Source organism: Balaenoptera physalus (assembly GCF_965194825.1).
Source record: "Balaenoptera physalus genome assembly, chromosome: 1".
Classification (NCBI taxonomy): domain Eukaryota; kingdom Metazoa; phylum Chordata; class Mammalia; order Artiodactyla; family Balaenopteridae; genus Balaenoptera; species Balaenoptera physalus.
Genome location: NC_138882.1, coordinates 107,155,675 through 107,170,274, shown reverse-complemented (window position 1 = coordinate 107,170,274; position 14,600 = coordinate 107,155,675). Strand labels below are relative to the sequence as shown.

The following is a 14,600-nucleotide window of genomic DNA, read 5'->3' as shown; positions in this document are numbered from 1 at the left end:
CCCTTTCTTTCTTCCCCTTCTTCCTTTTTTTTTTTTTTTTTTCTTTGCAAGAAATGAGAGTTTGATTTTTTTGTTTGTTTGTTTTTTAATCCTTCTTCCTGCACTCTCCCCAAGTTTCTTTAAAACAAATCAGCACCAAGAAAACTGGAGCAATACCTTCGCTAGAATGAATTACGCCAGTGTGCTGTGGCTTTTCCCCTGACTCTCTCCTCTTTGTGATTTGTTTAAGGCTGCGGTTTCTGAGGCCCTCTCCAGCCACGGAAAAGCTACACAAAAAGCCTGGATCTCTCTCGCTCAACCACCCCCGCTGCCAGTGAAGGCTCTCTCCGCCTCGCCCTCTAGCGTTCATCTGGAGAAGTACCTCCCCGGGCTCCTGGGGACAGTGCGCATCATGGGGTCCACCAACATCCCGCTGGTCAAGGCCCTCCGCAGATCTGTCTCCGACTATGTCAACTACGACATCATCGTCCAGCATTATAACTACACGGGAAAGCTGAATATCGGCGCGGACAAGGAAAACGGCATTAAACTGATCTCAGTGGTGTTCATTCTCATCTGCTGCTTTATCATCCTAGAGAACATCTTTGTTTTGCTGACCATTTGGAAAACCAAGAAGTTCCACCGACCCATGTACTATTTTATTGGCAACCTCGCCCTCTCAGACCTGTTGGCAGGAGTGGCCTATACGGCCAACCTGCTTCTGTCTGGGGCCACCACCTACAAGCTAACCCCCGCCCAGTGGTTTCTGCGGGAAGGGAGTATGTTTGTGGCCCTGTCTGCCTCCGTGTTCAGCCTCCTGGCCATCGCCATTGAGCGCTATATAACCATGCTGAAGATGAAACTCCACAATGGGAGCAACAGGTTCCGCTCCTTCCTGCTCATCAGTGCCTGCTGGGTTATCTCCCTCATCCTGGGGGGCCTGCCCATCATGGGCTGGAACTGCATCAGCGCGCTGCCCAGCTGCTCCACAGTGCTGCCGCTCTACCACAAGCACTATATCCTCTTCTGCACCACGGTCTTCACTCTGCTCCTACTCTCCATCGTCATCCTGTACTGCAGGATCTACTCCTTGGTCAGGACTCGGAGCCGCCGTCTGACTTTCCGCAAGAACATTTCGAAGGCCAGCCGCAGCTCTGAGAAGTCGCTGGCGCTGCTCAAGACCGTGATTATCGTCCTGGGCGTCTTCATCGCCTGCTGGGCGCCCCTCTTCATCCTGCTCCTGCTGGACGTGGGCTGCAAGGTGAAGACCTGCGACATCCTCTTCAGAACGGAGTACTTCCTGGTGTTGGCTGTGCTCAACTCTGGCACGAACCCCATCATTTACACTTTGTCCAACAAGGAGATGCGTCGGGCCTTCGTCCGGATCATGTCCTGCTGCAAGTGCCCCAGCGGAGACTCCGCCGGCAAATTCACACGACCCATCATCGCCGGCATGGAATTCAGCCGCAGTAAGTCAGACAACTCCTCCCACCCTCAGAAGGATGATGGGGATAACCCAGAGACCATTATGTCTTCTGGAAACGTCAACTCTTCTTCCTAAAAGTGAAAACTGCTGACCCATGGGGAGCTTGCATGGTTGCCCACCACCCCAGTGTTTGTTTGGAAAAAAAAAACTCTGTGCCTCCACTGCTGCCAGGCAGGAGCTGTCGCAAGCCAGAGGGAGGGAGGGGAAGCGTAAGAACAGCCTGGAGGTGCCTGGTGTTGGTGGGTAGACTTAGTTCCTGGGAACAATGCACTGGGAAGGGTGGAGATCAGGTCCTCGCCTGGAATCTATTTCCTCCCCTCGCTGGAGCTTTGATTTTGCACTGAGCCAAAGGTCTAGCATTGTCAAGCTCCTGAAGGGTTCATCTGGCCCCTCCTCAAAGACTAATGTCCCCGTGTGAAAGCGTCTCTGTCGGGAGCTTTGAGGAGATGTTTTCTTTCACTTTAGTTTCCAGCCCAAGTGAGTGCGTGCACTTCTGCTTTGCTAGGTATGCTCTGCATATCCTACCCTCCCTTCCCCTTCACATCCCTCCTCAGAATTCCTTCACTTTATATTTTAACTACCTGGCATTCAGAGTTGAGAGTGTGGCACGGTCCATTTCTTGATGATGTGTAGCAGGTAGGCTGTGTCCAGCAGGTAGACTGTGGTGGAGATGGTTTGGAGATGTAAAGCAATTTCACTTGCTGAAGCCAAAGTTTCCACGTAAGCTGGATGAGTGTTTTTGATTTTAGTTGCAGTCACTTTAAAAAAAAAAAAACCTTTGCAATGAAATGTATTACAGTATCATATCCATCATGGCTGAAATTTGCATGAGGAAGTCCCAATTTATTTAAATGACATCAGCCAGGATCCTTAGTGTCATAGGAGAAACAAACAAGCAAAACAAGGTGAAAACTGACTGGAGGGTGACTTTGTAAACCAAGAAAGATTTCTTAACGAATTTGTCTAACAAATACAGCATCTGTCTTTGGCACTTTTGTTGATGTTTCTTTCGGAGTGTTGTGTGAATCATTTCAACCAACAGGATGGCTGTATTTTGTTGTGTTAAAAGTACTTTTTTAATAATTTTTGAATGTATTTGTTTCAACATTTTATTGGATTTTCCTAACCTGTGTTAACACCATTGAATGTGTATTTCTTCAGAAAATACCATCCTCTTGTGCCCTTAAAGCATTACTTTAACTGATAGGGAACATAAGAAGTTTTTCAGTACATTAAATAGTTAATTGAAGATGTGTATAAATGTCACAAAGAATAAAAATATATTGGTGTCTGTTTAGTGTGGTTTCCAGTGCAATTAAACTGAGAAATGTCTTTTTTTAAAAAAATAGTATTTAATAGGTTTCTGACAATGTGGATCATTTTGCACATAGCTTTATCAACTTTTAAACATTAATAAACTGATTTTTTTTAAAGATTCCTTTGTGAAGAGCATTTTTAAAAAAATAATTATTAAGACATTCTGTTTGACTATGTGCCTCTTTAGAATCAGTTAAAGGCAAATTTCTGTTATTCTTTAGAGGATTTTACCCTGATAAACTAGGGTGTGAAAAAAGAATGTGGTTTGTTTAGAAACCACTCTTTTTTTTTCAGGAAGAGAAACTTCAATAAGTTAACATTGAAGAGTAGTAAAGAATGAGATGAAAACCACCAGCTTCTAAATACCACATTGGCAAGTAAATGTAATTGTTTGAGTTTTAAATGACATTCAAGCCAAACTAAATTAAGTACAATAATTCTGTCTTAAAACATGAGTTTTAAATGAAATAATGTACAACAATGTGGTTGTAAATCAAAGTTAAATTGTGACACTCACTGGTCAGTTCACACCCATCCCTAGAAGCTTACATTCTTGGCTTGCCATCAACATACTGGGGAAGTGGGGATATGGCTATGGGAGATTATATTAAATTACTTAATTCTTTCAGGACATTGTTTTGGCTTCTCCCAGTCTACCCGCTGAACAATATAAAACTACACATTAGCAATAAAGTAACAAGTTGTAGAATGTTGGCTGAATAGCATACATCTTTTATCTGAAAATTTTTGATTCATAGTATCTGAAAGCTTTAACATCCCTAGTCAATTTCTCCAACTATAAAATGGCAAGCCTCACAGAATTTTTAATTCTTGTTTTGATATTATCATCTTCATTGGGGATTACATCGAAGTATTTTGGTGTGTTTGCCTCTTCAGTGCTATTGTTAACTTTCAGAATTTGTGCTTTCAAGTGTCATTGAATATGCACAGGACACAGTTGGGACACGAAGATAAACCTCACCTAATAGAGTAGATGTCATTTCTGGGTAAAGTTAACTGTGGGAAACAGAAGCATGTTCACTAAGGAAACCTTAGGTCACAACCTCCAGTTTCCTGAAGGAAATGCCAAAAATGCTCCGAAGACAAAAGACTGGAAACAAACTGGAATGTCTCTATCCATCTGTCTGCTGAGGCGGAAGGAATGAGTTCATGTTACACTCACTTCCTAGACCTTTCGTTACAGAATCAAGCATAATGGAAAAGCGTGTCCATTTTGTATTTCTATGGAAGATAAAGTGGTTGTACTCTTGGACTTATCTTTGTAAGCACAGCAGTGACTCACACGATGTGGGGAAGAATGAGGTGGGACAGCTGACCTCGGGGGGTACTGGGGAGCTCATCAGTGATAAGGGAGCACAGCCTCGCTTGCCTACCTGTGAGCACGTTATCCAATGATTAAATGTGTTTTCTTCCTGGAAATTCCAGACAGCGCATTTCATTCCAAGACAACCGGACAGTCATGGACTGTGGTTTCCCTGGGTAGATGCGGGTCAGAGCCCTAGATCTGGCCAAGAGCAATGGCTAAGATGAAGGAATCCTTGGCCGTATCCCAACATGAATATCTGGTTTTAATTCAGTATATTTTGAGAATTGAGGATGAAAAAAAAAAAAGCCCTCAGTACCTATGTGTTTATACTAAAATAAACTCCCTAAAGTTTTGATTAAAAAAGATGTAGAATGCCACAGAGCAACTAAACTTGTGCACCACAACTACTGAGCCTGCACTCTAGAGCCCACGAAGCACAACTACTGAGCCCGTGGGCCACAACTACTGAAGCCCTCGTGCCTAGAGCCTGTGCTCTGCAACAAGAGAAGCCACCACAATGAGAAACCCCCGTGCAGCAATGAAGACCCAATGCAGCCATAAATTAATTAATTAATTAATTAATTAATTAATTAAAAATTTTAAAAGATGTAGAGGTTTTTTTAAGAGGAGGAAAACAGACAACCAGAGCAATACTTTATGGCTTATAAATATTCAGGAAAATTATAAAATGACATCAAATAATACTTTCTTCCCAACAACATTAAATGTGATTATAATTTTCAGAGCATTCAAATAAAAATCTTATATAAGACAATGCTTGTTCTTCCTTTTTAGTCTCTTAATAAGTAGAAAAAATTAATTCTTTAAAAAAGTTGATTTAGTGATATTATAAATTCAAAAATGTACAGGAATAGGAGTTTTGCATTCATGCTAATTAGATACTTTATTTTATTTTAGTAATATCAGTAGTATCAGCACTACAGTTGTGATTTATAGCATCTTCAATTTTTTCCCAATGTAAAAAGACATAAAGATTTTAATGGTTCTTACTTTCAAATTGGATTAATTTCTCCTCTGGACATGAGGTATGTTAAATATATGTCTGGTCCAATACTCTTTATAGTACTTTTAACCTAGACTATAGTTTTTGCATGATTTTGACCATTCATGCCTCCATTCAATATATCAATATATCACCTGTCAGGTTTTCTAGGCAACTACAAATGAACTCTTTCTGGGAGCTACTACTCTGAAATAGCACCTTCAGAAAGATGATGGACCATGTTGGGGAAATCCTACAAAGTGAGGACTTGAAGTTCAAGTAATTCTGAATATTAAAAATCCCTTTTTCAACTGAGAAGGGATAATACTTGAGTGACACATTTAAAAAAAATTCTACCTACAGAACTATTAAAGATTTGATTCTGTAAATAGTCACTGGCTTAAAATTAATCTCTAATTAGGAACCATTATTTATCCACAGTATTTGCAATAATGAGTTTCTATAATCTCAGTATAATGCTCAGTTATTCTTTTTTTTTTTTTTTTTTAATGTTGGTTGCTCCATTCTCATCTGGAATGATGTTTCCTGCGGACACCTAACTAATTAGATCAAATTAGATTGATCTCATTTGTTTTCTAACAAATTAGATCAAACTAGATTTGTCTATGCTCTCTCAAAATTTGTTTTAAAGTTCTTGAGGGAGGAATCACAAATAACCAAAAGAAACCTTTATAGGGACTATTATTCTTTCCCCGTGGACACAAGTTCTTGATGATGAGAAATCATAATAAATTGCATAATTTCCTCCAACTTTCCTTCCTGCTTTTTTGATGTGTGCTTGGTCACAAGGAAAGGAACTCAAAATACATTTCTATATACACCATTGCCTTCACTGCCATCCTAACTGAAACTACAGACTACCCAAGCAAGCAAGGCTTTTTTGAATAGGTGAAAGTCTTTAGATTGTCTATAGAGAAAAATAATTTTTAACCAGTGGTCAAAAGAGCTAGGAAGGATAAGAGGAAGATAACACTGAGAAAGGGTTAGGGTTAGACCTGCATTTAATTCAGTCTTTTCACAATCCTTGACAAGAGCCAGGACCTAGAGCAAATTTGGTTCATGTTGAAGATATCTCCCTGAATACCTCCTATCTCTTACTCCTGCTTTCTGCTCAGATTCTTCAGACTCTCAAGAAGTTTTTCCCATGCTCTCTTTGAGGACTGAAGGATTAAAAATCAGCTTTGGATCTGGATATAGTCATTAGCAAAAGCCAAGTATAAACTGCAGATTTGAAAGAACAGGAATTGCTACATTTGTTTTATTGAAGCACCAGCATGTGCCCATCCAGCTTCTGTGTTAATTAATAATGGATAAACACACTGTAGTAAGTTCATAGAATGGAATATTATTCAACAATTTAAAAAGGAACTGCTACTGTTACTTGCAACAATCAGCGTAAATCTCAAAACCATTACGTTGAGCCAAAGAAGCCAGCCACAAAAGGGAACATACTGCGTGATTCCATTTATGTGAAATTTAAGAATAGACAAAACTAATCTATGGAGATAGAAGTCATCAGAATAGTGGTTGCCTGGGGGAGGAGGATAAACTGAAAAGGAACATGAAGGAGCCTTCTAGGTTGTTAACAATGTTCCCTATCTTAATTTTTTAAGGTGTTTGTTACTCGGTGTATGCATTTGTCTAAACTTATCCAACCATATTCTTAAGACCTGTGAAATTAAAAAAAAAAAAAAAGATTCAATATGGTAAACTTCTACTTCTGAGTATGAGGGCTATATGGGACTTTGTGAAATTACAGAACAAGTTTTCAGAGTTCAGTAGAATGTGGCAAAAGCCCCAGAGTGTTCCATAGAAGGGACACATGCTCTTTTATTATTCTCCTAAGTCCCAGAACCAAAACATTAAAATGCTAAATAACTGTAACCTGATGATATATCTTTGCTTCTATAGGATGAAAATTTGGCCAAGTATTGGTATTTGTAATCTCTGAAGAATTTCCGTGTCTTGAAAGAGTCTAGGGTTATAATTGAAATTCTCACAATGAAAGTTTATTAACAGATTTCAGTCTTAGGTGTATATGGTGCCTTGTAAATCACCTAATGAAGAATGGACTTTTACACACTGGCAAGGGTACTGAAACGTATTAGTATTGGTGACACAAACTGGAGTGTGCCAAACCACCTGACCAAACAGATAAAAGGTATTCAGTCACATAATTGCACTTGTCTCAGTGTAAGATCTGCATTGTTAGAAGTAGTAGGCAGAGACACAAAAGAAATGGACGATAAGCTCATGCTTGCTCTCTGTCGCTCTCTCTCTCTCTCTCTCGTACATTCTTTTTTTAATATTCTTTTCCATTATGGTTTATCTCAGGATATTGAATATAGTACCCTGTGCTATACAATAGGACCTAGTTGTTTATCCATTAAGCTCATGCTTTTGAGGGCTTTATAAGCTGTTGCAGCTAGATAGCTTGTTGGCCTGTGCTCAGCCCTGTTTAAGGATTCCTTCCTTCAGCCAGCTCTAGGAGTGGCCGGGCAGAGGTGAAGTGCTTCAGGTGCTGCAGTGGTCTTGGGACAGGCTGATCTGATACAAGGAGGAATGGGAACCGAAAAGAAGAGACATCGCTTCCAGTGTTGACCGGAATGGGGAAAGGTAGATAGTTGCTTACCTACTTCCCTAGAGCTCTAATCCTATTATTGCTCCACTTTTCTGCTGCTTTGTTGAAACCAGGGCAGAAAGAACAACCCCAGAGGAAGCACTGATGTGGCTCGTGCTTCCTGCTCCCACCCCTCCTAATGGGTGCACCCACCCATGCACCCATCCCTTCAACAAGAATGCTTGCCCTCGGCTGTGTGCCATGGATACCAGGCGAACGATAAACAAGGTCCCTGCCTTCATAGAGCTTATAGGATCCATTCCACCAGCTCTAGTGCTTCAGTGGCTCCTTCTGTTTGGGGCCCAGGAAGCCTGATACAGCAAGAAACAGTGCTTCTTTCCAAGAGTTTGTCCAATGTTGTACACTTCCTGGAATATATTCACTTCTCAAGCAGTGTAAAATAATTTCACTTAATAAATATGATCCACGTTGGCAGCTTTTAATCTTTGGCTTTTATTTAACCAATATCTCTAAATGACTTAAAGTTAAATAATGGTGAATTAACTTTTTAGATTCGGAATGAAGTCCTTTATGGTATTGGACTCTGTGGTAAATATCAGTATTGGTATTCAATTTTTTTCTTCCAGTTTTACTGAGATATAATTGACATACAGCACTGTATAAATTTAAGGTGTACAACATAATGATCTGACTCACATACATCATGAAATGATTACCACAATAAGTTTAGTGACCATCCATCATCTCGTATAGATACAAAATTAAAGAAACAGAAAAAAATTGTCCGTGTGATGAGAGCTCTCAGGACCCACTCCCTTCACAACTTTCATATGTAACATACAGCAGAGTTCATTATACCTATCATGTTGTAACTTACATCCCTTGTACTTGGTTTTTCAAGTTGTTCTAGGCCCCGTGTGAAATCAAAGCATTCAACTTTTTAGTTTATATCTCATTTCACTTTGTGCTTTTCTCTCTAGAGCACTGCTGTGAACTCTGTTGGGTGGAGTCACTTGGGTGAAATGGGCAAATGAAGTCTGCATTTGAATAAGTCTTAGGTGGTGTCCTTATTTAACCTGGATGCAAAAAAAAGGAGACAAAAATGCGCAACTCAAGAAGAAACATGACACACATCCTTCATTATTAACATCATGAGCAAACTCATCTAAAGGTGAGCAATCACAAATCCTCTAGAGGACCAGAGAAAGAAGCCTAGGTAGGTCTTTTGTGTGTTGTATGTTTCAGTGACTTCTGATGCCAGGGAGTTGGAACTAGATCCCAAGCAGCCCAAGGACTCTGCATCGTAGTCTTACATAACAATCGCACTGAACCTGCCAATAGCTCAGATGCCCACTCACCATGACCAGATCCACCCCTCAAAGGTCTACTGGTGGGAGGGCTGGGTGGTTTCATTCTTTGGTATAAAGGAAAGCATACTTCTTTCTAATTTCAGGGTTTCTTTTATGCCTGTCTAGACACTTCAGGGAAAAACAAATTTAAGTCACCAGAAAGTTATGTTCTAAAATAAGAGAAGACTTGTGCTAAATCACTTCGAAAGGCATTAACTATCATATGCCTGGAGATTCTTCACTCACCAAGCTTCTGCAGATTTTTGCGGCACCAGAAATAGTGGTTAGGTCTCACATGCTGTTCTGCTTCAGCTAGCTTCAGTGGCCACCTGCAGAAGTAGTTCTTGGTTTCTCTTCCTTGTCTAGATGCTGGTCAGGGCAGCATTTAGAAAAACATGGATTTTCATATTCCCATTCACACGTGCAAAGTGAATTAGGGTATTAAAGAATTACCTACATTATTCAATATATAAAATCCTTTGCCTCAATTATCTAAATATTTTATGTCGATACTTTCCCCAGCTGAATTATTATACTATCATAAGCACCATAGTAGGAGTTGCAAAATTACAGGGAATTTAGAAGACATACCCACAAGGACCACCTAATTTAAAGGGGAAAAATGACCCCTATAACAACACAGTCTGAAAAGCAGTTTTATATACATTACCTCATTTTATATATTCATTGTATTAGTTTTTCTTTTAAAACTTATGCTTATAGAGAGCTTTTTTTTTTTTTCATAATCAGTTATTTTTGAATTGTGGCCCTACGTAGCAAAAGTTGAAATGGGTTGAAGTAATTTAAACATCTGTAAGTGATTTGTGCCAAATAGATTTCCATCCTCTGCTCACTTTCTAGAACATTCAATACAAGCAGTTTAGTTACTGAACTTGTTAAAGTAAAGAGCTATCTGGATGACAGTAGCTTTCCCTTAAAGAGGTACTCTAGGAACAGGGGTTGTGCTAAAGTGTATGTGGCCTACAAGATAAGGAGACTTGGATTTCTGGGATTGTTTATTTGGTATCTTTCTTTACTCATCTAGGCTTTCTATTAGATTTGTAAAAAGGCCATTGCTATTCTCACAAATTCTAGGCTAAATACTGATCAAGGCACTAGAGTACAAATTTGAAGTGTGTGTTAATACTGAACACCCCTAGCAGCTAATTGCTAGCAGTGTGGGATCCTGGATGCCTAAATACACATCAGATTTCCACTAGAGAGAAAATAATTTGTTCAATCTTTTGTCTTTTCAAAAAAGGAGTGAATTAACTAATTCCTCCCTAAAGTAAAAATTTAGAATGTATTAATTCAACACAATGTTCCAACGTTGGAAACCTAAAGTATTTTAAAATTAAGGAATGGACAGTTACTTTCCTTTGTGTTTTAAAATAGATTTTCTTGATTTATAGAAAGGTGGCTTTTTGGAGGTGCTATATGATTTTATCAGAGTCTTAAAGAAAATTATTTATACATAATTTTTGCCTAATGGATAGAATAAGCCTATGGAGAATTTGGAGGAATTAAATAAACACTGGAGAAAAAAAAAAAAGCGCACAAGAGATGAGTTTCACTGAAAAACCACAAAATGATTGAATGCTGATTCCTTCCCTGGTGAGGACAGTTTTCAGGCCACCAAAACTGCCTTGCGTCATGTCAGGGTTGAGTCTGGCACCGCATCTGATATTATTAGGTGGTTTGCAGAATTTTGATTCATACGAAATTGTGTGCCTGTGTTACCACAGTAAGTTTACTTTAGACTTTGCATTTCATTATCAATTAAGAATGCACTGGTAACTGGCAGGAAACGTCCATTTGGAGCAAAGTAATCGGAACATTTTCTCTTTGTTGAAAGCACTTTAACTTCCTCCCTACTTCCATTTAAATCTATCTGAAGGAAAAAGAGCAATTTGTATTCCATACAAAAGAAGTCTTAGACATCAGGGATTACTATAGTTTCTTTGCATTATAAACTCTCTACATTCTTTATATGTCACTCCATGAACTATTCTGTAATTTAGAGGAAATCCACAGCGCTAACTCTTACTTTAGAGGCTGTAACCCACTGCCTAAAGCAAATAAAAGATAGCAGCGTCGTTTCCCTTGCTGAATTCTTTTTTCAGTAAACTTAAGGAGGGATATAAATTGAGGGCGTAACTTTGTTTCCTGTATTTTTGAACCGGCAGGGTATCCCTGGGATTGATGGCTGCCTACTTGAATAATCTCTTCGATGAATACTATTCACATCTCATGGCTCTCACTAGGAAGCTCTAGCACAGAGTTCTGCTTTCACTTAACTTGTAAGAGAGTGAAGAGGCCTTGCCAAGGTTCAGAAAAGGATAACAAAGCATAAGCTCTTTAATGGGGTGTAATAACATAAAAGTCTAAGTGCACCGAAGCCCTTTCCCACAAGCAAGACCTGATTCCGGGGCTGGCATTCAGGCTGACGACGACCATCACACATGGGGAAACAGCACTACGGAGAAACAAAAGTAATTCCACTGAAATGAGCCAAGTATGGGCTTTGGGGAAAATAAGGATCTGTCTGTTAAGCTTTGCTAAGATCAGGATCTCTGTGATTTATAGTATTTTCCATGGAACTGGGTTTATTTTTATGGAAGAAAATTGTAGGATCTAGAAAACATTTAGTTTAGTGAAGCCCTGTTTGAATTCTTTAAGCAAGCTGAAATACTCTTTTATATGGTGAAATGTCTCCATATATTCGCTGGCTAATTAACATGATATCTTATAAAATGACATTTTATATACCATGCATGGCAGAGCAGAGTGGTCGAAACGCAATAATAATGCTAAAACAGTACTTCTGGCCTGGTCTTCATTCCTTGTCAGTGTTGTAAGGACTTCCAGGCCTGCTTGTCAGGTCTGAGCTAGCCAGCCTCCTTCCATCATTTGGATTTCAGGGGTCCCTAGCACAGGGGTCTTGTTAGATCAGCTTTATGATTAGATGCCAGAGTAGCCACTTAGATCCAGAGGTGGTTGCCTTCTGGCAGTTGAGGGGCCTTCAGCAGGTTTCCTATTCTATTTAGATCTTCGAGTCAGTGGTTGCCCTCAAATGCCTCTGGGAACCAGACAGAGAACTTATTGGAGTGAAGTGAGTCAGGTAGGATTGTGACGAACTTGAGAGGAAAGTCCATCTCAGTGGAGAAGTCCTTACCTCCTCCAGTCCTTTGTTGCCAGCTGAGAACGGGAGCCCAGTGTTTTTAGGTGTTCCAAGGGAAGCTGGAACTATGGATTTTGATGTGTCATCTCCTGATTTTTAAATGCTAGTAACTGATTCAATTTCAGAATAATCTTTTATAGGCCAAATGTCAAATGATAGTAGCTACAGGTGACCTCAGGGCTCCTATTTGTCACTTGATTTAAATAGGAATAACTGAGCTGCTCAATCTAGGTCCAGCATTGGTGTTAAATCAGTCCCACATTGAAGCAGTCTCCTTCCATTGGCTTGGGATGTGACAGCCCATGGTGGATTTGGGAAACAGGCTAGATTGGGTTCTGGGACTTAGGGTTAGAAAGGCTTCTTGCTTGGTATGTCTGATCATTGGAGGCTACCACATATCTGAATGGGATGTTCTAGCTCCTGGATTTCCACTGCGTGGTGATAATGGATATCAAACCACTAGTGTCTCAACCTTTCCAAAATGTGCCATCTCAGATAATGCAGTAGCATAATGAGAACATCAGCCATGCGCTTTGGATGCTGCAGTACTTTCTAAATGTTAGTTCCCTTCGTCACCCTCCTTTCTAAAATTACTTTAAAAATTAAAAGCTTTAAAAAGTGTACGAGCAAGTCTGACTTTCCCATTTTTCCACTGGCTATACACAACAATCCTATGAACTGTGTATCCCTAACTGTTCCCTCAAGATGAAGAATCTTAAGCTAATGAGGTTAATCAACCTCCCCCAAGAAGCTGAGCTATGCTTTTCCATTACACAGAGAAGCCAAGAAAACTTCCTCAGGCTTCCCAGACTCATAATCACAGATCCATTGAATTGGAAGGGACCTTAGAGAGTCACATGTCCAACTGTCTCATTGTGACTTGCTCCTGATTCCTGATCATTTCTTTTTTCCTTTTGCTATTTGGAAATCAGAGTCTTATTAGCAAGACCCATGATTGAAAGTGAAATATTGTTGTTGCTGGTTGTATTTCCAGTTTTATGCATCCAGCTTTATTTCTTTTAGATTCAGCCAGGTTTTCTTTAGACCCTTAGGCTATTGACCCTTGCTAATTTTTATAACTGGGATAAATGGAGTGCAAGTCTTTGAAATGACAATGATTTTGCTTCTGCAGCATGTGAATGCCTGTTAAATTTAGAGGGAATCTCAGATCAAAGCAGAAGGGTGTGGCAAATGTTAATGTAGATGGTAGTGTTCAACCAAACAACCCACCAGAGGGTAAAACCCCATGCTGTAATTTAAAAAATGGTGGAGCGTTTTGTGGTTTGTAATGTCACTGGAAACCCAAGAAAGGCCTTATTTTATGCAATTTGGCCTATTTTGTTGTTTATTTTGATTACAAAAAGGTCGAGTTATTTTGACGTTTAAAAATGCTTATTTCAGTTAAAGTTCTGACTTCTGTTATGATTTCCCTTTTTTCTTTCTATTTCTTTTTCTAGGATTGCATTTTGGTTTCCCACACAGCCTTTTCAACTTTCCTGTGTTTCCTTTCTATCCAGATAACTATGAACATTTTAATTTCGACACAGTATCTGCCACAAAATCAGTGTTACTTTCATAGCAGAAGGATCATTTTTGCAGTAGGGATCATTTTTGCAGGGGTCATGGTAGAAAACACCAGGATCTTCCTTGTGATATAAAATGGAAGGTGGAAATATCATTGGAATTTCTTCCATATGAAGAGATTTCCTTCCACAGGAGGAAATACATTGAGAAATTACAGTTGTCAATTTGGCCTGTGCATGAATTCTGTCCACATCACACACTTCTCAGGTGTGTGGCCCTGGAGAAGTTATTCAACCTGTCTGAACCCCTTTATCTATCAAATAATGATGATAAGTACAACTTTAAAAATCTGTTGTGAAAATTAAATAAGATCATGTTTACAATGTCTGGCACAAGATAGGTACTCAATTCATGTCTATTTCTTTGTTCATTTAACACGTTTATGGAGCACTTATTATGGTCCAGGCACTGCCAACACATCTGAGAAAAAACAGACAAAATCTTTACCCATAGACCACATTCCCTTTCCTCCCTCCGTCCTTCTCAGTCACTTGATCCTCCCCACTAAAGCCAGACCACTTAGGATGAATAACCCTGTTTTTTTTCCAAAGAATTCATTCCTTTGGAAGTCCTACCAGTCAACAAGTACATTTTGTGCTTAGATTGCCTTTTTACTTGAAACCAAAGAAAGAACGTGTGATGGAATTGCAAAATTCAACTTTATTTAGTCTATACTATTTTGGCTTCCTTCCCAAGCTCTTACCTCCTGGTCAGAGGGAGGAATAAAACTTGACTAAATACCTGGTTAAAATGGAGTTCCATTCACCTAGAG

At 39.5% G+C, this 14,600-nt stretch overlaps 1 protein-coding gene and 1 long non-coding RNA gene across 2 annotated transcripts in view; both read left to right on the top strand.

The window, feature by feature from the left end:
* The window catches only part of LOC309656546, a 499,488-nt gene that overhangs the window by 148,268 nt on the left and 336,620 nt on the right, over nucleotides 1–14,600 (top strand). The gene's annotated exons all lie outside the window — the stretch shown is intronic.
* Nucleotides 392–2,900, top strand: S1PR1 (sphingosine-1-phosphate receptor 1; the record flags this gene model as incomplete). The annotated part of the gene is made up of 1 exon (XM_082452582.1): nucleotides 392–2,900. One exon carries the CDS (start codon nucleotides 392–394, stop codon nucleotides 1,538–1,540), a length of 1,149 nt encoding a protein of 382 aa, XP_082308708.1. The 3' UTR covers nucleotides 1,541–2,900.